This window comes from Musca autumnalis, unplaced genomic scaffold, assembly GCF_047663935.1.
Source record: "Musca autumnalis isolate F117 unplaced genomic scaffold, ASM4766393v1 scaffold_4, whole genome shotgun sequence".
Classification (NCBI taxonomy): domain Eukaryota; kingdom Metazoa; phylum Arthropoda; class Insecta; order Diptera; family Muscidae; genus Musca; species Musca autumnalis.
Window position 1 is genome coordinate 63,383,598 of NW_027411977.1, and position 27,757 is coordinate 63,411,354.

At 34.8% G+C, this 27,757-nt stretch overlaps 3 protein-coding genes across 4 annotated transcripts; all 3 read right to left on the minus strand.

The window, feature by feature from the left end:
* On the minus strand, positions 1-2,068 carry LOC141402220 (NEDD4 family-interacting protein 1-like). Its single transcript, XM_073983085.1, has one exon. The coding sequence runs from the start codon at positions 2,066-2,068 to the stop codon at positions 1,307-1,309; it is 762 nt and encodes a 253-aa protein (XP_073839186.1). The 3' UTR covers positions 1-1,306.
* On the minus strand, positions 1-26,203 carry LOC141402219 (uncharacterized). Its single transcript, XM_073983084.1, has 2 exons — positions 21,056-26,203; positions 1-2,107 (listed from the first exon to the last, which is right to left on the minus strand). Exon 1 carries the CDS (start codon positions 22,683-22,685, stop codon positions 21,147-21,149), a length of 1,539 nt encoding a protein of 512 aa, XP_073839185.1. The 5' UTR covers positions 22,686-26,203; the 3' UTR covers positions 1-2,107; positions 21,056-21,146.
* LOC141402221 (protein spitz-like) lies at positions 9,751-27,574 on the minus strand. 2 transcript variants are annotated; one of them, XM_073983087.1, is made up of 2 exons: positions 27,434-27,574; positions 9,751-11,368 (listed from the first exon to the last, which is right to left on the minus strand). In XM_073983087.1, the coding sequence occupies exon 2, from the start codon at positions 11,238-11,240 to the stop codon at positions 10,653-10,655; it is 588 nt and encodes a 195-aa protein (XP_073839188.1). In that variant the 5' UTR covers positions 11,241-11,368; positions 27,434-27,574; the 3' UTR covers positions 9,751-10,652. The 2 variants fall into 2 exon arrangements, with proteins under 2 accessions (XP_073839188.1, XP_073839189.1); XM_073983088.1 differs by lacking the exon at positions 27,434-27,574 and adding an exon at positions 27,250-27,389 and having other exon boundaries at positions 10,504-11,368.
* Positions 27,575-27,757: the final 183 nt, after the last annotated feature.

A 27,757-nucleotide genomic window follows, 5' to 3' on the forward strand; every position in this document is an offset into this window, starting at 1 on the left:
TTTTTTATTTTTTAATCTTTTATTTGTAAATAAACGCATAAATCTGCATGGGCAATTGAAAACAAAAAATATAGAATTTTAACATATTTATAAATATATATTCACATACATATGTACGTATTTAATAGTGTGTGTGTGTTTGGCTTATTTATTTTATTGTAAATAAAATAAGATTATTTTTAATAGTGGTATGGAAAGTGCAAATTTTACAATTGTGAAAAATCAGAAAAACTCAAAATATTTATACATACAATTAATATTTAAGTACGTTTTCATTGTAGAAAACATTACGAACAGGCGATTCGTAACAATACACTCATCAAATAGGAGAAAACAGCGGTACCAAACTTTTTCTATTACTTACTATAGTTTTGGTTCATCATCATCATCATATCGTACAAAATCAACTTAAAACCCCTATTTAAAGCAAATTTTCTAGAATCCAATGCGATGTTAGGAAATAATTATTCATATTTGTTTTATTTACAGATATTAATTTAAAAATATTTGACTAATTAATTGCAAAAAAATAAGAAAGAAGTCTTTTGAATATGTTCAATAAGCAGGATATCTTAAATATCTTCCCTCCTCTTTACCTTACGATGTCGAACATGTATCCAATAACCACTCATTCGGTATGAAGCTTGTTTGTTATGGCCATCTTTAGTTTTGAATGTAGTTGGAGGATATGCCACAAAGAACCAGGTGCAGAAGAATAAAATAAAGCAATTCCTATTAGCATTGTATCAAATGAAAGTTAATGTTTCTATTCAAATTATCGTTTTCATGTCATGAGAGCAACTAAAATCGATCGTGACAGTACAGCAAAAACGTTTGTTTAATACTTTTTAAAATTTACGTATTTACTGAAATTTGACTAAATTCCTCTTAGCCTTATCGATTGGATTGTAAGAAAAGAATATTTTAAGCAATTGTCTATTAAAAATAATAATAAAAACACACCTGATTTGCATATGTCGCTCAGCGAACACAATAATCCGGAAATTTCAATAATTCATGATTTCATAAAATGAAATCATTGCCAATGAAGAATATATGTTAACAAACCATTCAAATATTGCTTATTGAACATTGAAAGAGAAATCAATTCATTATTTTTTTCGTATTCGTGTGTAACCCTAATTATCCCTTCTTATTATTTTTTATTAATTTAAAAAAAATCTTCTTACTATTCTAATCATTAATATAGTTTTGTGTTTTCTTTTCTATATAACTGTTTTATAATTTGCTGGGTTTTTTCCTTCTCTTTACTCCATAATATTTAACATTACTCATTTTACTCTATCTAGTAGAAGAATAATAAACGTTCTTGAGCCGAGGTCGACAAAAGACGCCAAGTACGTTTAATACTAACGTATTGTATCAAAGCACGCACACAAATCAAGAAACCAAAGGCCATTATTAACCACCATAGCCACGAATTTTCGTGTGATGCCAAATCCGTTGAATGTTTAACAATTAATGTCCATTTGGCTAATGATAAACCGAACCCTGAGAGTGCACCGTAACGGGCTGCAATCGTATGACAGAAGCAGGTCAACATTAAGAAACCAATCCAATTGAATAAGAATGCCACCATAAATGCAGTGATGAACATTATATCGGTGCCCAATAAATTGTTATCCGTGGAATTTGTTAAATTTTCCGCCTCAGAGGCATCAATGGCAATAAATGTTAAACCACTTCCGGGGCCGCCAGTGGTGACATTTGTATCACGTAAATTTGCCAAAAGTGGATTTGGTGGTGGTGCTAATGGTGGCGGTGGTTGTAATGTGTGTGTTGTCAGAAATCCAGGTGGCAATTCACCATTTAGTGATTTTTCCATTTGAACCTCTTCATAGGTTGGTAGTTTTCCATGATGTATGGGTATTTCTGCTGGTAATGTTGTTTGCTGTTGTTGTAGATTTTGTTGATTCAGTGCCGTCATCTGTTGCTGCTGCTGTAAATTAACATGACTGTTGGTCAACTCATAGGGGGGTGGTGCACTGAAATCAGCTTTTGGTGGACCCAAATCTGAATCGGGTGGACCTTGATTATTATCCGACATTTTTAGTTGCTGTTGTTATTGGTTTGTTTATATGACCAACTGGAAGAAAAAAAGAACATTTAGTAAAAAAAATATTGATATGTATTTAAAGACTAAAAGCTATTCCTTTCATTTACATCTAAACTTTTGGTTCTATCTATTGACATAGGCATGCATTTTGTTTTCAAATTATTTCCGATCGAAAAAATGGTTCCCAAATGAAAATAAAGAGTAGAATTTACATTTTTATACTGCCTGAATAAATGTAATTCAATGGGTTGCACCCAAATGTCGACCACCCCCGAAGAGATGCATTTTTTGGTTACCGACAAAAATCGGTAAAATTAGGTGTGTACGATAACTTTCCCAGCAATAATTAATCAGTCAGTTCCAGCAACCTCTCTCAGTGAATTTTACTTTCTCAAGCAAGAAAAATTGCAGAAAGTTATCGAACAGCATTTTGCAAAAACTTGCAAGAAAGTCAGCTGTTTCCGAAAATGTATGAAATTTGTTTTTGTTTCTTTTGATATTTTAAACCAAACGGAACAAAAACATAAATTTTAAAATCGCAGTTTACTTATTTAATGCTTTAATCCTATCCACAACGCTTTAGAATCTAAAAAAATGTGCAATTGCGAAATTTTCACGGTCGAAAATAGGTGTGTCTTTTTACTTTTTCAGTAATAATTATTCAGTAACTTGTTTTCAGAGAGTAAGAGAGAGTTTACTCTTTGATACGAAAATAGAGAAAAAAGTAAAAAGACAGCATTTAGTAAACTCTAGCAAGATCACAGTTGATGACCTAAACAAAAACATTGGCGCCAATGCATGAAAGAAAAACTAACTCCAAAGCAATGAAAAAGTTCTTCAATTTTAAGCAAAATAAATAAAACATAATTAATATATTGTTACGGAATTAGATTTAACTAATCTCCGTGTAGACGTTGTTTTATTCCCCGATACGATTTGTACCAAATAAAACAGGGTTCGTTTTAGATTACGTTTCTACAATGCTTTATTTACTTTATTACACTTATTCGGAACCGACTTTAATTACTAGCACACAGCTTGTATCTAGTTAGCACGCAGCACTTCTTTTACCGATCTGTTCAGTTCAACGCTTAAAACACAACTCACTCAATGTTGCCATTCGTAACTCTATTTATACCCAAAATCTCCTTGGTCTAGAAATATCTAGAAATATGGCAACAACTCGAATCTGTGCAGCGAACACACAGACGCACATTCGCACTAAGCGAACATCCATACTCACATACATACAAGCACAGTAATGACGTAACTACAACAACAAACAACTACACGAAATACAAGAAGTAGGAACTAAACAATAATTACATGACTATGGCAAACAAAACAAAAGAACATTAACAAAAGGTAATGTAACGACTAGAATGATGAAGAGAGTTCTACATAGTAGTTGTTGTTGCTTAAATAAAGTAACTGCGTAATAAAAACTTTACGTTACAATTCAAATTTTTAAATTAACGGAAATTAAACTAAACTAACTTAAACCTATCAGTTACATTCGTAACAATATTAATAAAATAATCAATAAATATACATAGCTGAATTGTAATATTTATAGTATTTTTCACAAAAACAGGATAAACATTGATCAGCTGACCATTAGCAGATGATTAAAAAAACAGCTGATCGAACTTGCTAAATGTTGCTGGGAAAATTTCTTTCAGTAACTTTTAGCAATTTCTCAGCAGACAACTGTCAAAATTGTTCTCTCACTTCGCTCTCTTTTACTGAACTTCTGTGTAAAAAGACAACATTTAGTAACATTTCGTAATAATTATGACAAATTATCACGTAAAAAGACACACCTATTAATAAAATAAATAAAATAAGGTAAACATTGAGCAGCTGACCATTAGCAGATGATTAAAAAACAGCTGATCGAACTTGCTAAATGTTGCTGGGAAAAATTCTTTCAGCAACTTTTAGCAATTTCTCAGCAAACAACTGTCAAAATTGTTCTCCCACTTCGCTCTCTTTTACTGAACTTTTGTGTAAAAAGACAGCATTTAGTAACATTTCGTAATAATTATTACAAATTATCACGTAAAAAGACACACCTTTTGTCCCGCAAAAATTTGCAAGACTGATCAGCTGACTTTTAATCAACTGTTCAATGTAAACAATTCGAAATGTTAACATTTTTGACCAAGAAAATTTCACAATTGTAATTTTTTTTAGATTCTAAAGCGTTGTGGATAGGAATAAAGCATTAAATAAGTAAACTGCAATTATAAAATTTATGTTTTTGTTCCGTTTGATTTAAAATATCGAAAGAAACAAAAACAAATTTCTTACATTTTCGGAAACAGCTGACTTTCTTGCAAGTTTTTGCAAAATGCTGTTCGATAACTTTCTGCAATTTTTCTTGCTTGAAAGAGTAAAATTCACTGAGAGAGGTTGCTGGAACTGACTGAGTAATTATTGCTGGGAAAGTTATCGTACACACCTAAATTTTCCCAGCAAAAATTTGCAAGTTCTCAGTCACAAAACTCTCCAAACACGCTCTCTTTTGCTGGAAAATTTTGTTATCGAACAGCATTCAGTAAAAATTTGTACGAATTTGTACAAATTTTTGGGTTATCCTACAGACCTATTATTTGCTTTTAATTTCGCTAATTTACGAAGTTTGTCGGTATGTTAGCTACCAAAATAAAGTTGTAGATTCTACCAATGGCAATCGTGTTGTCAACTTTTATTGGCACATTTCATTCATAATTCTGCGTTTTAAATTTAATTTGTAGGTAAACAAAAAAACGTTAGAGAATCCCACTACAGTAGGGCAATTCTCTCTCTCTCTCTCTAATTTTTTGTGTTACCGACAATAATCGCTAACATTAAAACGCTAAATTATGAATGAAAAGATGAAATAAAAGTACACTGCTGCTATCGGTAGGACTTTACGACTACTTTTTATTGGTGGCTAACTTACCGAATAATATCGCTAATTACCGAAATTAAAAGCATATTAATTTTACCGATTTTTGTTGGTTTTTTGAGTGACCAACAAGAGTTAGAGAATCTTACTACAGGGTTTTGTCAGTAAGGAAACCATTATGTTGCTGACAAGACATCTGATGGCTATGAATGGCTTTTATCTGTTGTGTCATTTCAAGCATCACTCACTTATATAAGATCCAACTCGACAACTCAAACCGAAAATCAACAAGTGGTCTACGATGCCATAAACGTCTAAGGGTACATACAAACAAGTATTAAACGAACAATCTCCTGCAATTTCGATTTGGACTCAACTTCACTTACGCATTGTTCTCAATATCTAAACGGAACGTGTTAGGCCTGATATACTTCGCTAGGTTAGGTTAGATTAAAGGACGTGTACCTGACGTAATTAAAGGCTACTTCACACGGTCATTTGTTTTGACTCTTTTGGCATTGAGAATTGGATAATATAAGTGCTCGATTGTATATGGTTGTTCTTCGTCTTTGCATACCATGCAGATATAGATCTGATTCTACAGTGACTCGTAATTTTGGATGAGTATGGATGTGGTTCTTCACTAAAAAAGGATTGGCCAGATAACCTTGGCTCTTTATACCGATATCATTGTTCTAACTGCCGCATGGAGTGACACAGAGAGGGTTTTATCAAGTCATCGATTGCAACTTCGGGCAACTCCATCCTCGCACGCCAGTTCATTTACTATTCTATTTCCTACGTCGTTCGGGCCTAAAATCACTCAGGTTCTATTCTATCACGTCTGCGGAACTTTTGTATTGCAAGAACGCCTTGGAGACTCTTGGTTTGTTTGATGGATGGTATGATGGTGCAATCTTGGACGTTCGACTCAGGGGTTTTTGCTACTGGCAACTAACGTATGCCGACATACTTGTTTGACTTTACCGGCGCGCTGCATTTCAGAAGGTGCTAACGACAACTTGAAGACTTTTATCCCATTCGTGACCAACGTTTTTGATAATTCGGAGTTTCGGATGACATTTGGAAATTATCATACTTCGTAAACTGTGATGGTAACTCCTCGGCTGATGGACGTATTATCTTGAGTACCTCTTCGGATCAATAAAGGTCTAAGCTAATTTTTCCGCCTTTGCTCAGCGTCTTACCTCTGTGTGTAAAACTCTTTAGTCATTAGGGTTTTGGTTCGGGGAAATTTTGGCTCAGCGAACGGTTACTTTTACACAATTGGTTTTTCATGATTTATGACCAGGAAATGCCCAAATATGCTAATGGAGACGAATATATGGATATGGATTTCTCAAGAGAAATTACGAGAGTTGCCATGTGACGCCTGTTGAATTCGATTTTGGTGTCCTTATTCTCTATTAAAAACGTGGAGCTATTATTCTGCTCTGCCAGGGCTATCATCCAACGGTTTCCTGCCAACTCAATGTGTTTTTTAATAGAACACTGTACGACACGAAAAAATTAACCACATTCTGACACCGCAGCGTGATAGAAGACGAAAAAAAGAAGACACGTGTCTCGGCGTTTTTCCCTGTTAGTTCGAATTTCGCGGTTATGGGCCCCCAAAGACCTGAGACCTTGATGTCAAAAAGGACCATTTTTTCAGGCTCATATCTTCTAAACCGCTAAGAATTTTGTTTTACTCGTTGGGGCAAAGTTGTAGCTCTCATCTTAAAGAATAATAATTGTGAAGACATAAAATCCATTCAACCTTATCATCAAGGTCAAAATCGTTAAGGTCAAGTTTCCGTTATAATTTTTTCTCAGATTTTGGTCTACAGATATCAAACCGTTAAAAATTGAATCAAACAACCAACTACAAATGTACCTTAGATCTCAATAAACAACTTTCTAGAACATACGAACACTGTAGAATTGGTTCTTAAAGGTCAAAATAGCAAAACAAATGCAATTTTTATTTTTTTTTCGGTTTTTGCTCCATAGAAATTAAACCATTCAAAATTCAAGAAAACATTCAACCACAATAATGTAGCGAATATATCAGTATACAACTTTGTGGAACATCAGAGCCCACTACGACCTGTTCTTAAAGGTCAAAATAGCAAAAAAAACTTTAGAAAATATTCGATTTTTATATTTTTTTCTCCGATTCTGGTCCATAGATACCGAACCGTTCAAAATTCAAGAATACAAGCAACTACAAAAATGTACCTAAGATCTCAGTTAACAACTTCCTAGAACATATGAACATTTTAGGAACGGTCCTTCATGTTAAAAATTCACTAACAATTATATTATGGTTAATGCTCAGGTCTGGAAATAACAAACTGTTCAACACTCTAGAAAATTTGAAAGGTAGGTTATTTACGGACCTGACCAGGAAAGAATGAGTAAAACTAATGGAATTTTGAGCTTAAAGAGCCGCTCCTAGAATGTTCATATGAAGTTGTTAACTGAGATCTTAGGTACATTTTTGTAGTTGCTTGTATTCTTGAATTTTGAACGGTTCGGTATCTATGGACCAGATTCGGAGAAAAAAGTATAAAATCGAATATTTTCTAAAGTTTTTTGCTATTTTGACTTTTAAGAACAGTTCGTAGTGGGCTCTGATGTTCCACAAAGTTGTATACTGATATATTCGCTACATTATTGTGGTTGAATGTTTTCTTGAATTTTGAATGGTTTAATTTCTATGGAGCAAAAACCGAAAAAAAACAAATATTGCATTTGTTTTGCTATTTTGACCTTTAAGAACCATTTCTACGGGGTTCGTATGTTCTAGAAAGTTGTTTACTGAGATCTAAGGTACATTTTTGTAGTTGGTTGTTTGATTCAATTTTGATCGGTTTGATATCTGTAGGCCAAAATTTGAGAAAAAATTATAACGGAAACTTGACCTTAACGATTTTGACTTTGAAGATAAGGTTAAATGGAGTTTATGTCTTCACAATTATTATTCTTTAAGATGAGAGCTACAACTTTACCTCCACGAGTAAACCAAAATTCTTAGCGGTTTAGAAAATATGAGCCTGACAAAATGGTCCTTTTTGACATCAAGGCCTCAGGTCTTTGGGGGCCCATAACCGCGAAATTCGAAGTAACAGAGAAAAACGCCGAAACACGTGTCTTCTTATTTTTCGTCTTCTATCACGCTGCGGTGTCAGAATGTGGTTAATTTTCCATGACACAAAAAATTACACACAGTGGAATTAGTAATTGATTTTAATGTGTTGGTTAATGTGATGGTTAAATCAAGATTTATTTCAGACAATTTGGAGTCGGTTGGGACTTGTACGTCTTCGAAGATGGACTATATTGACCAACACCTTCTAGTAGCCTCCCTCATCCATAGAAGTTATACATACATTTGTTTTTAAGGCATGTTCTAATATCGCTTTGATTTTTTATGGCAGGTCTACCTAATAAAAACCCCATTTCTGTTGTATAACACTATGCAACACTGAAAATGCAAACAACTTCTGGTATGCATTTTTTGAAAGTACATTTTTATACTATAAAAACCCTAGTTGGATTTTTTCCTGTCAGATCCAGTTCGGATTTTATGGCCTCATCTAAACCGGGCTAAATCTACACTTTTTTGCATTTATCAGGCCATTATCTCAGAAACGAATAGGAATTTGGCCTTGCTGTCTATAACAATATTGTAGCCCTAAACTAGTAGAATTTATCTTTTGAAAAAGCCACATAAGAAAAACTCCATCTAGGACATCAAAATCTGTAAAATATAAAAATGTTTACATAATTGCTGAAATTCTGGTCATTATCGGCTAAACTATTGGGAGTTGAACCAAGTAACCTTTTGCAAAAATCTTCCAAATAAAGTTCTCAACGATTCTTTAGAATATTTTGAAACTCTAAAATGCTTACTTCATGTTGTTTCAGCGGTATTTTACATCATATCTTTTACAACACGTATTTCAAACACAGGTCACACCAACAGTTTATTCTCGCATTTCGGATTTCACTACATTATTGACATTTTTATTAAATCGTCTGAAATCAACGGCATAAAGGCATTTTACAAAAATGACATATTCTGAAGAGTTGTGTATTACATTCCAGGGAATATTTTTCCAAAAGAAAATATTCAGAAATAATTAACGGTTTTGGAAATATGGTGCGAAATGTGTAAAAATTGCGGAATTTTTGCATACATTTTTAAATTTGAGGCAATAAAAATTTCTTTAAAAACTCAATATTTAACCATGTTTAGATGGGGCCATAAAATCCGAGCTGGATCTGACACAACAAAACCCAACTAGGGTTTCTTGTCTTTTGGGTCTGCACTTTCAAAAAATCCTCAGTTCGAATTGTTTGCACAAGATCACCTTAAAAATGTTGCACAGTGTAATTGTATTTTTAAACACGAAGTGCGTACTTTTTGAGAATATGTTTGGAGCGCTTAATAACTATCCCAAAAAGAAACCAATATGGTTCAAACTTTGTTTAGATTAATATATGTATCTTTCAAACTTAGAACAAATTCGAAGTTGCAGTTAAAATCACCGCACAACCGGTGATTTTAACTGCTCCAACATTTATTTTCTAATGATCCAATCCGTCCATTTTAGATGGAATTCGAAATCTATTTCATTGCGAGTACCCCCATGTTTTCAGAAGGTTTATTAAATCTCTTAAATAAACTTATATCTAAATACGACTTTTCTAAAATATTTTAATATTAAAAAAATAAATAGAAGTTAAAAATTAATAAAAAAAAAACATTTAATTGAATTTAATACTTTATTGCGCATTAATTCGTTGAATAGTAGTATTATTTGAGACAGACATAAACAAAATTATGTTTTTGTTAATTATAATATGTTATTTTCTTATTGTTTATATAGAAAATATAGGCTTGTGTATAAATAAATTAAAATAAATATGTATTTCGTTGTTCAGGAAAATAAGAATTCGGCAAGGCTAATTGCAGTAGAAACTAGAAAAAAACGTTCAATACTTTGGGTTTGGCGGCATAAAGTAGTTTTCAAAAACTAAATAACAAGGTGGATAAATAGCTGCTCATGTAGATTAAATGTGTAAATACAATACTTATGTTTTGTGGAATTTGGTGGAGGGAATAAATATTAAAGGCGTCGCTATGGAACAATGTACCATATTACCAACTTATAATTTTACAATTTTGCTTCGATTTTAATTATAATTAAAATCTCTTTTCGCTACATAATAACAGTGACGATAACATAAAATTAAACAAATAGGTCCAGATAAACAAACACAAAATTGAATATAAATTTACATTATACTAAATATAATATTGTCGGTAAAATAAAGTTAGCTGCTTTATCTTTGAGTTAAAATGTTGGTGTAGGAAACATAACATATTTAAATTCAATATTTGAATTTTAAATATTTTCTTTTTCACCTTAAAGTTGGTATATTGAAACTATTCTTATGCATGGGGTCTGCAATTTACTTTTAATAAACTGCTCAGGAAATCATATTTTAAACATTTTCCCACTGATTGATCTTCATAATTTTCAGATGAATTTCATTCATTTTCAAAAGTCATACATACATATAAAAATTTGCAACAAAGAGAAAATGTTTAAAATATATTCTTTAGGTAATTATATTTTTATATATTATGAATATAATTAATAAATAAAATTAACGTTTAAATGCCGAAGACATAGGTAAAATTGCGTAATGATGTGGTCCAAATGGTCTCATTTCTGGAATTTTTGTTATTCCATCTACCTCGTCCATTGCAGCATTGTCATGAGCCATGTTCATGCTTTCATTCATTTTCATTTTCTGCTCCTTTTCACGGCGTATATAAAGTGAAAAACATAAAACTACCATAAATATCAATGCTAAGGTGGCTCCACTAGCTATGCTAGCAGTTTCCAACATGGCACGTTGTCTAGTTGGCAAATAGCTGCCATCAATTTCCTTATATTCGCAACGTGGTCCCATAAAACCATTGGCACATTCACAATTATATAAAACTTCATTGTGGATTTCAACTTTAAAACAGGTAGCTTCATTTAGGCAATACCAAGCTGCATACGGCGGTGGACAATTCAATATGGGGAATGTTACATTGGGCCGCTGCGTTGTCGTTGATATGGTTATGGGAGCGGGAGTTGTTGGTCTTGGTTTTGGTGTGCTGCGACTTGTACAGGCTAAACTCAAGGAAGCCAAAACCGATATGACCATCAGGAAACAAAAGGAACTTTGTATTTGTAATGCCATTTTATCATATATATAATGTATATTTTTCTGTTTTCCCTTAAGGTCCAATATCAAAAATAATCCAACATTTTATTCCAGATGTTTTCGTTTTCGTTGTTGTTGTTTCTTTTTCGTTGAAAAACTTAAGGCTGAAAATTAATATAAAAATTATAAAGTTAATGAAATGAAAAGATAAAAAACAAATTTGATTTCAAAATAAAGAGAGCTTTATTAGAACTTAATTAAAATTAAAGCAACATATCGAAAAACACAACAACAAACTAAAAATATTGTTATATAGCTTTTTTGCATTATAAAGCAGCGGGTATTAATTTTAATTCCCCCACATAATCCCTCCCTGGCAGGCCAGCAATTTCTTTATTAGATGCATTTGCGTTTATATGTGTGTATGCCATTTGCGAGAGCGACCTATTAAAGAAAGTAACGTAACGCATTCATTAATAAATTGTAACAGAAAAAGAACTAACATTATTGGTATTTACCTTGCCATGTGTAATGGATTTTGATGGGGTTTTGCCATCCATTAAATTGGAATCGTTTGAATAAATCACAAATTTAGCTCAATTTTTATATAGTTTTTATATTTTTGGACGAATAGCCAATCAATCTTAGTCAATTCGTCTAAATTTGCATAAACTATTTAAATAACTGAGGTTTACACACATTTCGATGTAATTAAAACAACATTTAACATTCACTTAAAAAAATACAACAGAAACATTTCGTATTTTCATTTGAGAAAACTAATTTGAATGAGTATCCTTTGCTCTCAGAGGTACCTTAAGAAACCAACTAACTATTTTCAGACTCGAAAAGTCCACATTCTGTGAAAATTGAATTGAACAACCGCATTGCGAAGATTGCAAATAAAACATACTCAAAATTGCATGAACACCTAGCCTCAGTTTTGATCCCGATCCGATCAGTGCAAAAAATTTCGAAAAAATATAAGATCGCGTTGCTTCACAAGACGAATCATTGATCTATGCGAATGAGCGTAGTGTATAAATGATGATGGAGAATACTTTAGAAAACAATAAATAAAAGAAAGTATTTTTTTATGTTATATATCCGCTTATTCATTATTAGGCCACAAACTTATATAGTAGCCCTCGGATCCAAGATGGAAGAAGGCACTGGCACCGGCTTCTACTCCGAGAAACCACTAACTCTTGAAACTCGATCATCTCTATCTTCACCTGATAGTGATCTTTATCTCATGTTCATCATCATCAACCTCATCATAATCCTACTACAGGATCATTTTCGCAACCTATAACTTACCCAGAATGAACAGAGTGGACCAACGACCTCCGAGTGAAGCAGTAACCTTTACTATTAGATGGCTGCGCATCCCTAAACTTAACCTAAGCTATTAAAGAAATAGTCTATAAACGTTTTAAAATGTTTCCCACTTTGCCCCAATAAGTTTGAAAAGTTTAATGTTTTTATTTATTTGAAAAATGTGCCTATTAGGGCGAAATCATTTTTAATATTAATTTTAATTAATTTCTCGTTGGAATCGAGCTTATTGGCCGTTTATTTTTGCAAGTGAAAAAGGAAAGTCGAAGATTCGAACTCGCACAACCACCTCTATGTGACATGCATGTTTCGCCGTTGGTAGAGCGGCTCATCAGACATATGGCTTTTCTGTCATCGAACTGGGTGACGTGGGGAATGGAAGATACCAAGGAACGGTCCTGACCGGCTTTAACATGGCAAAGCCCAGGATTTATCTTGGTCCCTCTTTCATCTCAAGTGGACACTGACCTCCCCGTGGTGTCACCTGGGGAACTGCCTTTAACACCCGTTAAAAGTAGTGAGCTAACATGTACCGCGCGTTCACCCATAAGAACGTTAAAAACTTGGGTTTGGGCGTCAGGTTAGTAACCCTCCCCTAGAAAAAACAGCCTACTATGAAAAAACGAAAGAAAAGAAAAACAAACCCCTCTAAAGTTGACGACCCCCGCAAACGTTTTAAGGGCCATGATCTGCGAATCTGCACCTGGAATGTTCGCACTCTTTATAGAGAAGGTGTAGTTTACGCGCTGGCAGATGTACTTGAAAAGTACAAGGCCGACATTACTGCCATACAGGAAATACGATGGGCTGGGAAAGATGTCACAACAATACCTAAAGGTGATGCACTGTATTATAGCTGCCATGACACAAAGCATGAGTTTGGTTGCGGTTTTGTAGTTGGTCAGAGGTTAAAACATCTGGTCTCCAGCTTCACCCCAGTGAATGAAAGACTTGCTACAATTCGATTAAAAGCAAAATTCTTCAACATCAGCTTTATCTGCGCTCATGCTCCAACCGAAGACAAGGACGAACAGACCAAAGATATATTCTACGAGCGCTTAGAAGAAACATATGACCGTTGTCCTGCTCATGACATTAAAATTGTTCTAGGTGGTTTTAATGCCAAAATTGGAAAGGAGAATATCTTTGGACAAACAGTCGGGAAATTCAGTCTACATAGTGAAACATCAGACAATGGAATGAGACTGATAGACTTCGCAGCGGCAAAAAACATGGTAGTTAGCAGTACCAGATTTAATCATCTCGATATTCATAAGGGCACTTGGCTGTCTCCAGACCAAAGAACAATAAATCAAATTGATCACGTTGTGATAGATGGAAGACATTCATCGAGTGTGTTGGATCTACGATCGTTCCGAGGAGCAAACATAGATTCGGACCATTACCTCGTTGCAGCAAAGGTACGTACCCGTCTTAACGTTGCAAATAAAGCACGGACAGACGCAACACGAAAGTTGGACATCGCTAAGCTGCAAACACAACAGATAGCCACAGCATATTCCACTCAACTGACCCAATTGCTTAATGAAAGCGCTTCTCGTCCCAATAACATATCAGCACAATGGCAAAATATTGCACACTCCATGCAAACTGCCGCAAAATCAGTACTTGGATACCAGAGACCTCCACCAAAGAATCCATGGTATGACCAGGAGTGCCGTGCTGCTACCGAAGAAAAAAATGCGGCATATAGGGCTACTTTACAATCTTTTCCACAAGAAAAAGAGGGAGATGGAAAAGAGGGAGTGTGTACAAATAGAGATGTACAGGAGACAGAACGAAGTCCGAAAATTCTACCAAAGAGTGAAGCATCAAACTGATGGCTTTGGTACAGGCATAACCTCCTGTAGAGACCAACAAGGTAATTTGGTAACTGATACAGATAGTGTGCTAAGGATATGGAAAGAGCATTTTTCCAATCTGTTGGTATCCAATAGCAGCGAAGACGACGAAGATACCACAGTCCCAATCCCAGAAGATGGTATTGAATGTATACCGCCCAGCCAAGATGAGGTAAAGACAGCAATAAATCGGCTGAAGAATAATAAGGCAGCAGGGGCCGATGGCTTACCAGCCGAGCTGTTCAAAACCGGAGGCGACACGCTGATAAGGTGTATTCATCAGCTAGTTAGCACCATCTGGCAGGAAGAAGGAGTACCCGACGATTGGAACCTGAGTATCCTGTGCCCCGTCCACAAGAAGGGAGATAAGACTGTATGCTCTAACTATAGGGGCATACGCCTACTCCCTATTGCCTACAAGATCGTGTCAGGGATATTGTGCGAACGACTAAAGCCTATGGTCAACGAGATAATTGGACCATACCAATGCGGCTTTAGACCTGGCAAGTCCACCATTGACCAGATATTTACCCTGCGGCAAATCCTGGAGAAGACCCAAGAGATGCAGATCGACACCTACCACCTTTTTGTCGATTATAAAGCAGCCTTCGACAGCCCGCTGCGTTCAAAGGTATTCCAAGCCATGTCTGAATTTGGTATTCCCGCAAAGCTCATCCGGCTTTGTAAAATGACTTTAACTGACACGAGGTCCTCAGTTAAAACAGGAAAGAACCTCTCCGAAGAGTTTGGTACCAAAAGAGGTTTCAGACAAGGAGACAGCGGTAAACGGTGAGAAGACCAAGTTGATGGTGTCGACGCGCAATGCGTCCATTGAGCTCGGACCGACTGTGGAAGTTGGTTCCTATAATATTGAGGTAGTAAAAGACTTCGTCTACCTCGGCACCTCCGTAAACACAACAAACGACATCAGTTGTGAAATAAAAAGAAGAATTGTATTGGCCAACAGATGCTACTTTGGTTTAAGTAAGCAGTTTAAAAACAAAGCCACATCTCGTCAAACAAAAATAACGCTCTACAAAACACTGATACTACCCGTGCTGATGTATGGCTCCGAAGCCTGGGTACTTGCGCATGCAGACATGGCAGTGCTTGGTGTGTTTGAGAGAAAAATTCTTCGAAAGATCTACGGACCAATCTGCGTTGACGGTGAATATCGACGTTGCATGAACCACGAGCTGTATCTGCTGTACAACGACATCAATATTGATAAACGTATCGAGATGCAGCGATTGCGTTGGCTAGGCCATATCATAAGAATGAGCGATGATGACCCCGCTAAAAAGGTGTATAAACACGGACCGCTTGGCGGTGCACGCAGAAATGGCAGGCCAAGGAATAGATGGCGCAAACAAGTGGATGATGAGATGAAAATGCGCGGTATTTCAGAAAGCGAAGCAACAAATAGAGAAAATTGGAGATCTTTTCTTAGTTCGGCATATAGAACAAATGTTCTGTAATGGGCCAGCTAAGTAAGTAAGTAATATTTTGTCCAAACTTTGTTCAAGTTCAAAGATGGATTATATCGGTTCACTCCTTCCGGTACCTACCCCACAAAAGTTCAAAAATATTCGGAAAAATTGTGCGCACGATAACTCTTGATGGGAGTGACCGATTTTGTCCATACTTTACACATTCTCATAATATCTACCAGATATAGATCGGGTTCGAATATGGACTATATTTGTCCACTCCATCCCGTACATCCCACACAAAATTTTGGATAAGTTCACTTTAAGACCTGCTATTGAATCACTTTGATTTTTGTTGAAGCAACTTACATTCGCTGCCTCAATTACGATGGTAAAAATTGTTTCAGGGGCAAGTCCATACTTCTTGAGAAAACAGCCCGAAGGATTTAAAAAGAATTTTTCCGCAAAATTTTTGAACTTTAATCCTAATCAACATTTTTGTCGGTTCATACGACCAAAATTTTGAAACCCATTGGTGAAATGGTATTAAAATCTGAAGGTCCAAATCTATTTCTTCGAGACATAGATCAGGTTCGGATATGGATTATATCGGTTCACTTCTTCAGGTACCTCCCACTCAAAATGCCAATATCCGATTTCACAGAAACTTTGAACATCCTAAAATTACTTCCGGACGTACATATGTATATCAAGTACCAAGAGGGTCTCTATGCGACAACATCTTCGGATACCTCCCTAACAAAATTTCAACATAAGTACAATTAAAGGGCTGTTCGAGGATCCATTGGACATTTTGACCAATGCTACTGCTTGCGGTCTTGTTTAGAGCGATATTCTATTTTTCGTGGGTAAGTCCATACTTCCTCACATAACGGTTCAAAAGCTCTAAATCTTACCATGACCAACTAAAATGACGGCTTGATACCATAATTATCAAAAGGAATGACTTCCAAAATTAGGTCCACATTCAAAATGGACCATTCTTTCAAAATGGACCATTCGGAAAGTTTATACGTGCAAAAAGGTCATGAAATTTTGATACTCCCTGACTACACAATTTTTGGGACAAAGATGTTGGTTATTAAGCTCGTATTAGATCTGTCTATAGATTAAAATCTCAACTCACACAGGCTGAGGGTATATCTAAGTCAGCAAACCCGACTGATACTTTTTAACTTGTTTTCGAGAAAACAAAATATATGAATTTTCATAAGTTTGCCTCCGCTGTGCCGACAGAAGTCATAGTCTTTGGAAAGTTTTAAATGTCATCGAGTTCATAAACATCTAATCGTACAATTAAGATTAAATAAGGCGGAACAACAACCATTGGGATATCAGTTGATGGAGTTTTTCGACTTAACCTATTTTGTCAGGACTTAGCTAAAATTTTGCCGAGACCTAATGTGGATTTCGCAGTCTCAAACAGTACTGCGAGTAGAATTCGGAGTCTATGAGTCGTAGTTGGTATCGCCCGACTCCTGATAAAAATGTTTTCTTTTTTTCAAAATGCCTGTTCCAGAACCTTTTTAGTAGTAAAAATCTGTAGATTCTTGTAGTACTGGAACAGACCATACATTTAGTTTTCTGAATTTTTTAGTTGTCTTGCATGGACTCTATCAGTTCTGGTAAAATAGTAATGTTTTGGTGTTTTAATGAAAAAAAAAAAGAATATTATTTTCTTACAATAGTTCGGTACAAGTCCAATCTGCACTCGCGGATTCGAGTTATTCGTTTTGTGGAGTTATTTATTTCAATTAATTATTGGTATACAAATTACATTTATAGGGTTTTTAGATAGATCTTCTTATCAGAATCAGTCCTCACGGTAAAAATGTGTTCAATTGTCTGGATATGTACTTTAAAGAAGAAGATATACTGAAAATCTTTGAAATAGAATCGAAAATGCCAAATAAGAGCTACTGTGGTTAAAAATTCTACGATACACTAAAACGTAAACCTACATGGGTAATATTCATTTGAAAGTTTTTAGTTATTGCGTCAACTCTGTTGGGGAATTTGGTTATAGTAAGTTACACTGTGCGACACGAAAAAAATTAACCACATTATGACACCGCAGCGTGATAGAAGACGAAAAATAAGAAGACACGTGTCTCGGCGTTTTTCCCTGTTACTTCGAATTTCGCGGTAATGGGCCCCCAAAGACCTGAAGCCTTGATGTCAAAAAGGACCATTTTGTCGGGCTCATATCTTCTAAACCGCTAAGAATTTTGGTTTACTCGTGGAGGCAAAGTTGTAGCTCCCATCTTAAAGAATAATAATTGTGAAGACATAAAATCCATTCAACCTAATCTTCAAGGTCAAAATCGTTAAGGTCAAGTTTTTCTCCGATTCTGGTCCATAGATACCGAACCGTTCAAAATTCAAGAAAACAAGCTACTACAAAAATATACCTAAGATCTCAGTTAACAACTTTCTAGAACATATGAACATTCTAGGAATGGTCCTTCATGTTCAAAATTCACTAACAATTATATTATGGTTAATGCTCAGGTCTGGAAATAACAAACTGTTCAACACTCTAGAAAATTTCAAAGGTTTGTTATTTACGGACCTGGCCAGGAAAGAAAGGGGTAAAATTAATGGAATTTTGAGCCTAAAGGGCCGCTCCTAGAATGTTCATATGTTCTAGAAAGTTGTTAACTGAGATCTTAGGTACATTTTTGTAGTTGCTTGTATTCTTGAATTTTGAACGGTTCGGTATCTATGGACCAGAATCGGAGAAAAAAGTATAAAAATCGAATATTTTCTAAAGTTTTTTGCTATTTTGACCTTTAAGAACAGTTCGTAGTGGGATGTGATGTTCCACAAAGTTGTATACTGATATATTCGCTACATTATTGTGGTTGAATGTTTTCTTGAATTTTGAATGGTTTAATTTCTATGGAGCAAAAACCGAAAAAAAATAAAAATTGCATTTGTTTTGCTATTTTGACCTTTAAGAACCATTTCTACAGGTTTCGTATGTTCTAGAAAGTTGCTTATTGAGATCTAAGGAACATTTTTATAGTTGGTTGTTTGATTCAATTTTGATCGGTTTGATATCTGTAGGCCAAAATCTGAGAAAAAATTATAACGGAAACTTGGCCTTAACGATTTTGACATTGAAGATAAGGTTGAATGGATTATATGTCTTCACAATTATTATTCTTTAAGATGAGAGCTACAACTTTGCCTCCACGAGTAAACCAAAATTCTTAGCGGTTTAGAAGATATGAGCCTGACAAAATGGTCCTTTTTGACATCAACGCCTCAGGTCTTTGGGGGCCCATAACCGCGAAATTCGAAGTAACAGGGAAAAACGCCGAGATACGTGTCTTCTTATTTTTGTCTTCTATCACGCTGCGGTGTCAGAATATGGTTAATTTTCCATGACACAAAAAATTACACACAGTGTTATATCTAAAATATTGTAAACTCTATTGAAATTATATACTTTGTCTCAATATTTCATATAAAATCAACTAAAAACCCTTTAAAATAGCTTATGTAACGCTACACAACATTTTTTTAATTTCATAATTTTTGGTCAAGGTGGTCCCTGTGCATTTATATCGAAATATTTACGAAAGTGTATATCAGAATTATTTGCGTCGAAAACACACCATTGAGCATTCAACGTTTTCAACTGATAGATCTGTAGATGACTTTTCAACTAATTTATAGTTGGTTGTAGAATAATTGCTTTGTAACTGACTATTTTCAAAGTGGTTGATAACTAGCTGAAAAGTAGTGCAGAGATAGTCAGGTGTCCATTTTTTAGTTATCAATCTCGTTGATCTATACATGACTTATCAACCAATTTGTAGTTAGTTGTAGAATAATGCATTTATAACTAACAATTTTTTTCAACCAGTTGAGAAAAGTCCCCCAGGGTAGTTTACTAGTTTAAAATAACAGTTGTTATACCCCGTTTATATATAACCGGATTTAACAAAACGACTGGGTTTTAAATGTCAATTCCATTACTTATATTTCAAACAAATCCTCATAAAGAAGGTTAACCCTGCAAAAAGCTCTAATATAAACAGCATATTACCCACATGCTTGACTCATCCACAACTACATAGATATGTCACATAAATATAAAAGGTCAAATAATGGGTTCAACTAAAATATGCCCACCAAAATGTGTTTCATTTTTATAGTTTACTTTATAAAAATAACTTAGCATGTACTATATATTACTGACAAATCAGCTTATGTCGTTTTATGAACAGGTTTAGAACTAATAATTGGGCGGTATTGCTGTATGAACGTTTCACTTAAATAGTGTGTTGACAGTAACTCCGTTCCTGTATTTTTTAATAGAGTGAAAAATTGTTTCCAAGTACAAAAACTTGCTGAAATGTCAAAATCAACGGATCAGCCAATCAGAATTCAGTTCTTGCTAGAACTAATTTATTGTTTATTAATCTTTTTTCAAGCGTTCTGAGTAAGTGAACAACATATTTGCAAATTCGGCAAAAATAGTACATATATCATTGCAGGTTCTAGAACTAATAATAGGTGTGTTCGTTTACTCAATAATTTGTACAAATTTGTATAAGTCCAGTCTGTTATTGTAAACGAATAAGGTCTTTTGTACTGCACTGTAGACGAACAACATCCAGTAACTATTTGCACAAATTTTGAGTAAACGAAGACACATAATAACAATCAATTACTAGTCTATACCGTTAAAACCACACACATTTTCACAGTGTATTAGAAAATAATAAGAATTACATTTTTTGCAATGAAAACAATTTTTTAATCTCTCGACTAATTGTTGTTGGTGCACAGATAACCAAAACAATATTGATAAGGTTTATATACAAATGAGTAACAAAAACAAAATTATAAATAATTCTTTGTTGTTGTTTATCTTTATCTCTAATAGGTGGACAATGGACAATACTTATATGGGATTTTCATCAGTGGAGTACCCTTTTCTGATAAAAAGCAATCAACTTTCCTTATAGTGAGTTTAAGTCATATTTAAATACAACCGGTAAGGACTAAATTTTGTGGATAACAAAAAACAAAAACCATAAAAACAGAACCATACATGTATGACATTGAAAATTCCAATTAAACAAAAAAAAAACTTGACATAACTCTTGTATGAGTAATCTATTATTAAATACATGTAAGTGAAAAGTTTAGTTGTTATTATTTGTACCACACACTTTTTGTTTACCTTTATTTTGTATGAATTTCCAACACACCACCACATTACTCATCTACAATAAAAAATACCTCATCTATGTATGTATATAACAAATTGCTTTTTAATACGGTCTACGATCAAATAATAACTTTGCTGTCTGAATTGAAGTGTTTGCTGTTCCATTGTTGCCAATGCCGTAGAGTGCTACACCTGTATCCGGTGTCACCGACGAACGTACTAAATCTCTAAGGCTTTTCGAAAGTTTGGCCGTTTTCTTGAGAGCTTCATTTTGTTTTTGTTTCACCTCGACAAAATGTTGTGATCTACAGCGTTTGCGCGATATTTCCTCTTTTAGCTGTTCGCGTTTAAGCTTTTCATTGAGCTGTATTTCACGCCAATGTTCTTCATGTTGCAATTGTTCAATATAGTTGTCATAACGTAAACGTTTTAAATAGTTTTCAAGTATTTCATTACGAATATGATCGGCACGCTTGAGACGTTCCGTTAGACGTTGACATATTTCACTCTTCTTTAACATTTCATCAAGATTTAATTCTTCCTGATTGATATTTACATGTTCGGCTTTGCGCAGTTCTTCACAGCGTTTCTGATTGACAGATAGTTCCTTTTCAAGGCGTAGATTTTGCAAACGTTTCTTGGCACGAGCGTCTTTCTGTTGTAGACTTTCTCTGAGACGTTGTAATTCGCACAGATCCCTTTGGGCAATTTCATTGAGACGGGCCTTTGTTTGTAGATAATCTTGAAATTGCTTATCTCTCACTGCTTTTTTGTACTCCTCCATTTGTTCGCATTTCAGTAGTTCACGTTCGTAACGTTCATTTTCCCAGTATTTCCGGGCCAACCATGCATTCTCTTTTGAAATGGCTTGTTCATTGCGCTTTGTTGCCATACGATTTAGTATTCGTTTATCATGTGCAGGTACTTTTTGATATGCCTCTCTTATGCTGGGTACTAAACATAAATTCGCCATGGATTCTGAAAGCCTTATTGGTGCATTGGTTGTTGTGAAGATGGTGTTATCAAAGTGATGTGAAAGTGACATTGGAGGTGGTGGTGTTCTGGAAGATCTCATCCTTTTTTGGTTGGCTGGCTGTTTTGTTACACCTTTGATTTCAAGCTTAGACAATTGTGAATCGTCTAGGGATGTTAGTAGATTTTGAAGTATCTCACAGTCGCGAGTATAATAATGTTCCGAACATTGACTTTGACTACGGTTAGAAACACTTTTTGAACGTTTCTTCTGTTTATGTTTTTTGCGTAATTGTTTTTCTCTGCATTGTACTTGTTTTTTAAGGTGAAGCGATTCACAATTTCCATTTGGCAGTGTTGGTGGTGTAGAACAATGTGGCTCAATTGTTTTGGAGTTGGTTATGGAAGCACTTTCACTTTTCTTAACTTTACTTTTAACTTTGTCTGAACTAGAAGAAAAGTTATTGCTTTCTTTTTCCTCTCGAACGATTTGTGGGGACTTTTCCAATTCTCCATCTGCTTCTAACTCACTGCGGTGACTACTGTAACAATCACAATGGCATATATCACAGCAACTATCTACCAGTGGTAATGTATCCAATTCTTCCAGCAATTTTAAATGTTCCTCTATGCGAGATTCGCTTAGCGAATAACGTCTTTTTGTCGTCATATTAAAGGGTTTTGAGGTGACGTCTTCGTCCTCTTTTCCTTACACAACTCAATGGAATTCCTTTGCCAATGTATTTATCAATCATTTATGAATGATATCGTTCAAGTAGTGGTTTTCCTTTCCTTTTATCGGACTCCCCTTTGTTATTTAGGTTAATTGATGAAATTTTAAACCGCTTTTAATATATGCCTTTCCTGCCATTACTCTTTGTCCTTTCAAAAGGTTATAAAAATGAATTGTTCTAAATTCTTTCACTGCGCTATTCTATTCATTTTCCACTTTTAGTTCTTTTCATATAGATTTCATTGTTGTTGTTGCTTGTTGTCATGGTAATGCTTTTGGGTCCCCGCCATGTGTCTTAAAAGAATAACGATTCATATGTCACTTTTAGGCCATTTAACCTTTTTATATTTTCATAACAGTGTTGTGTTTTAGGAACCACAATGCATGCGTATTTAAAAAATTATTGGAATTTAATGATTTCAATATTTAATGAAGAGTTTATGTTAATTTCCACATATTATGTAGTTCAAATAAGATTGGAAATTGTCCAATATCCATCTTTAACAATCTACGAAAAGAACGTGACTAAATGTACATTAGATTATCATCATAGTCATCATCATGGCAGATGACACCACCTAATGTACTTAAATGAAGAGCATTTATTTATGAAAAATATACATACACGTATATGTAGATATGTTAATTTAAGTATGTGCATTACATGTAGGCAGATAAAATAGACTTAATGGTATATTGTGGGCAAAAAGTGCATACGATTTACCCTTACTGCCGGATGTAGAAAATTCATACAAATACATACATAAGAAAAACAAATGTATGGCTGTAGACTTCTAAAACTATGTATTTGCAATGTCGTTATGTAATATTGATTTTAAAATAATGTATTCAACAAACATTTGCACGTTTTTACAAGATTTATGTTATTTAAAAGCGACAAAAGCGATAATTTCTGGTGGATTCAACACAGTGAGACAGTGGTAACAAACATGAATTTTTGGACATTTTTAAAACACCGCCGGAAATGTTCGATGGCAAGGAATAACTGCAATCAATCATTGGGGCAAGATAGGTGAACATTTTCAACAATTCTTTGGGAAGCTATCTTTACTCACCAATTCTTTAGAATGACTGCGATAAGACTAAACTAAAAATACTATTGGGTCGTACACATATCCCTTCTAGGATGTGGGTGCGAATGTCATGGTTATACCCCCCAGCCTTTAGGCTAACGAAATTAGTTTCATCCAGATATAGTTCAGGTTAGAATAAGGACTATATGGATCCACTCCGTCGGGTACCTATCACACAAAATTCGAAAAAATGGATTTTAGGAGCTTCTTTGGAATCGTTTTCAATTTTTTCAGCAGGTTGTCCCTGTGTCCCCCTTTACGACGGTATATATTTTTTTTGGGAACATGTCTGTACTTCCTGAGACAATGGCCTGAAATTTCCAAGAAATCCTTAGGGCACCAACTAATATATAACTCTAGCGGGGAGTTTCTGATTGGTTCAAACTTTGCTGATCTTGTTATTTGGTTTGGTTTGGTTTTAGGACGCGCAGCTACCGTTGTTGGCAGCTACTTCACTCGGAGACCTTGAGGTCCATTGTGATCATCCTTAAAGAAACAGTGTTGTGGTTGGACTATATGTGATGATGAAAGATGATGGACTATTACGGATTTGTTTGTGAAGTTGATTGTGTAGGTGATGATGGATGTTAGTTTATAGGTTGTTGCTGAGGTTGTGATGATGGATGTAAGTTTATAATCAAGTTGTTGTGTGTGGTGACTGGTCTATACTGCAGTGCGGTATTGTTTAATCCAGTCATGTATCAGGTGAGAACTTGTAGTATATCGGTCCCGTTCTTCAGGTACGTCCCACACAAATATTTGGGAAAAGGATTCGTCTCTGATCTATTTTAAATGTTTGCAGAAATTTATTTTCACGGTCCCCATTACAATGGTACAATTTTTTCCGGAGTAAGTCCGTACTTCTTGAAATTCCTGGGCTGATGACACAAGATAACCGGTTTATAGCTTAAAAATACCCTAAATGAGGTTGTTGGTTGCCTGTGACAATATTACTCCATAAAAAATATATTCGGATTGAAAATGAGGTTGAAATCTTCAAAATAGCTGCAATCTGATGGTACATTTATCTTGAAGCTATACCAAAACACGGACTGATATAGCCATCTTCGAACTTAAATTAAGTTTGGATGAAACATTAGATTATTCAAAGTTTGGACCAAATTGGTTACTGCGTTCTATATTTAAATTGCATTCCAGCCTGCTAGACAGACGGACAGAAAGGTGTAAAGCGACAAATTGCTAATAGTATCAAAAAACCTGAGGGTATGAAGCAACATCATTACGGTATGTAGCTGTAGTACTACCAAAGTAAACTAAAGAACTTCTCCTCGAACAGGTTTCAACCTGTACTTACGCCAAAATTTTTGAACTTTGGTGGGGGATGACCGGAATGGAACCTGTGGTCTATCTTCAAATCTGAAGTTTGGAAAAACTATTACGATGTGCAAAGTTTAGACTAAAATTTTGACTCCCTTCGAGAGTTATTTTTGTTCAGGACTTAGTTTAATGCAATTATCTCAGGAAAAATGGACATACCTCTACGAAAAGATTATAGTGACGGAGTATAAGCCGAGAGGACTACGTGGTGCTGGAAAAGATTGCAAACAATTTGAGACAAGTCCTTGAAATTAATATTGCGAAAATTTGTGTGGGAAGTACCAGAATTAGTGGACCGTATAGTCCATCATCGAACTTGTTTAAGTTTAAGAGAAATATTACGCAATGGTCCAATGTCAATCACTCGTGCCGTAGAAAAAAAAAAACATTGTTCTACAACATCCCATACGGGACAAGGGAGACTTCTTTCATATCAATGAGTGCACCCCGATTCATATTTAGCTCGCTTGTGGAGAGGTTTTCAAAACTGAAGTACTCAGGAAATGTCGCCAACATTACTAAGGGGTATTACTGAGGGGCCACCGTTGATGTTGCCTGGCCGGGGAGTCGAACCACCGAACTTCTGCGTGCAAGGCGGGCGTGCATACCATCGCACCACGGTGGCGCCCACTCGTGCTGTAGAATTTTGTATATATTTTGGGCCATTATGTCAGGAAGCATGGACTTACCCATTAAAACCATTATATCGCCATAAAAATTTTTTTGGTAAAAATTTAAAAGCAATTCCTTGAAGAGTAACGAAAATTTTGAACTTCGGTGAAGGATATATGCAAAGGTGTCCAATATAGATTTTGTAACTAGAGGTACGTTTGAAAGAACTTTTATGATGTAAATCGGTTACTCGATTCGTAAGCTATCATGCTTATCAGTTATTTAAATTGGGTTATTATCTCATTTTAAGCCAAATATTTAAATATGTATAAAGGAAATGGGAATGGGATAATATGGATAATATAGTTCGTGCAACAAGTTCAATGATTAATAACGTAAATAAACGCCCAAATAAGTCATGGTCAAGTGCATAGGTGTGTAATCGAATTCTGTGAAATGATACTAGTGATTACATTTTGGCCTACTGCATTTTATTAAACGTTATCTCTGCATGGGGTAGATTAGCCAGATTTGCCACTTTTCTCAGAAACTTGGCAACTCCGCCAAACTATTGTGACACATAAAAATATAAATATTAACTACTAATATTATAAATAGACGGGAGGAAACTATCTATCTACTGGAGAGCAGAAAAAAACTTCTTAATTGTTACATCCTAAAATCTATTTGCCTCAATTCACTTGTCAGTAGGGCAACTAATAAAAACAGAATAATTAGCGCAACGATATCAAAATAAATACATACATACTTGTATGTGCGGATACCCAGCAAACCAAATGTCTGATGTCCGACACGTCTGAACAATTTCGGAAGCAAAGTCGTTCAGATTTCGTTCCGATTTCTAAACGATTTTTCGGAGAGGAAATAGTTCAGATTTTGTACCGATTTCGTTCGGATTTCGGAACGAATGTCGGAAAGAAATTTCCTTTCCGATTTTCAAAAGGATTTTCTACAGATTTCGTTACGAAATCGGACCGAAATCGATCCGATGTCGCTCCGACATTTGGTTTCGAAATTATGTCAACCACTTCATACAACTTTCGTTAAGATATCGTTACGATTTCGGATCAGTAGTGGGATTCTCTAACGCATTTTTTGGTTACCGACAAACATCGGTAAAATTAAAATCCAAAATTATGAATGAAGTGTGAAAAGAAAAATTGGCAACACTGTTACTATCGGTAGTACGTAGCGACTACTTTATCTTGGTTGCTAACTTATCGACTAATGTCGTTAATTAACGAATTTACAATTATTTTAATTTTACCGATTTTTGTCGGTAACCAAAAAATGCGTTAGAGAATCGCACTACAGATATCGGACGTAACGTCAGAATTTTGTTCCGATTTCGTTGCGATGTCGGAACGATTGGTTTGCTGGGTATTTATGATATTTATCCCACACATACACAATTCATTAACATAAACACCACATACCACATTTGCAGCACACATCAATTTACTAATTTTTCGGTTTTATTTATTATTATTCCATAGTGAATTCATAAAATTTGACAAAATTATTCACAAACCAGTCACTATTAAATTATGATTATAATCACAATATATAAAGAAAACAATTATCTGACGTTCAATAGTGATTTTTTTTCTTTGTATTCACCTTTTCACACCACGACGACAGACGATTTTGGTGTTGTTTTACACTGCGTTATATTTTTATTTCACAATGAAAGCAAATAGCTAGCACAACGTTCATTTACTCCGTCGCAATTTCAATCGGAGTCGTATTGTTTTATTATTAATTTTTTATTTGTTTTTCTTATAATACTTTTGTATATTTGTCGATAAATATATATTTTTTTCGTCCGAAAACAGCAAAGCAACACTCTTTTTCGTTCGTTTGACACAGATTAGGGATGGAAAAGTTTCGATTAGTCGAGTTTTCAATCAGGAAAATTGTAGTCGACTTTTGATTATAGACAAA

Excerpts from the sequence above, each read along its gene's own strand:
- LOC141402219 (XM_073983084.1), bottom strand. The coding sequence starts at position 22,685 with ATGACGACAAAAAGACGTTATTCGCTAAGCGAATCTCGCATAGAGGAA.
- LOC141402221 (XM_073983087.1), bottom strand. The coding sequence starts at position 11,240 with ATGGCATTACAAATACAAAGTTCCTTTTGTTTCCTGATGGTCATATCG.
- LOC141402220 (XM_073983085.1), bottom strand. The coding sequence starts at position 2,068 with ATGTCGGATAATAATCAAGGTCCACCCGATTCAGATTTGGGTCCACCA.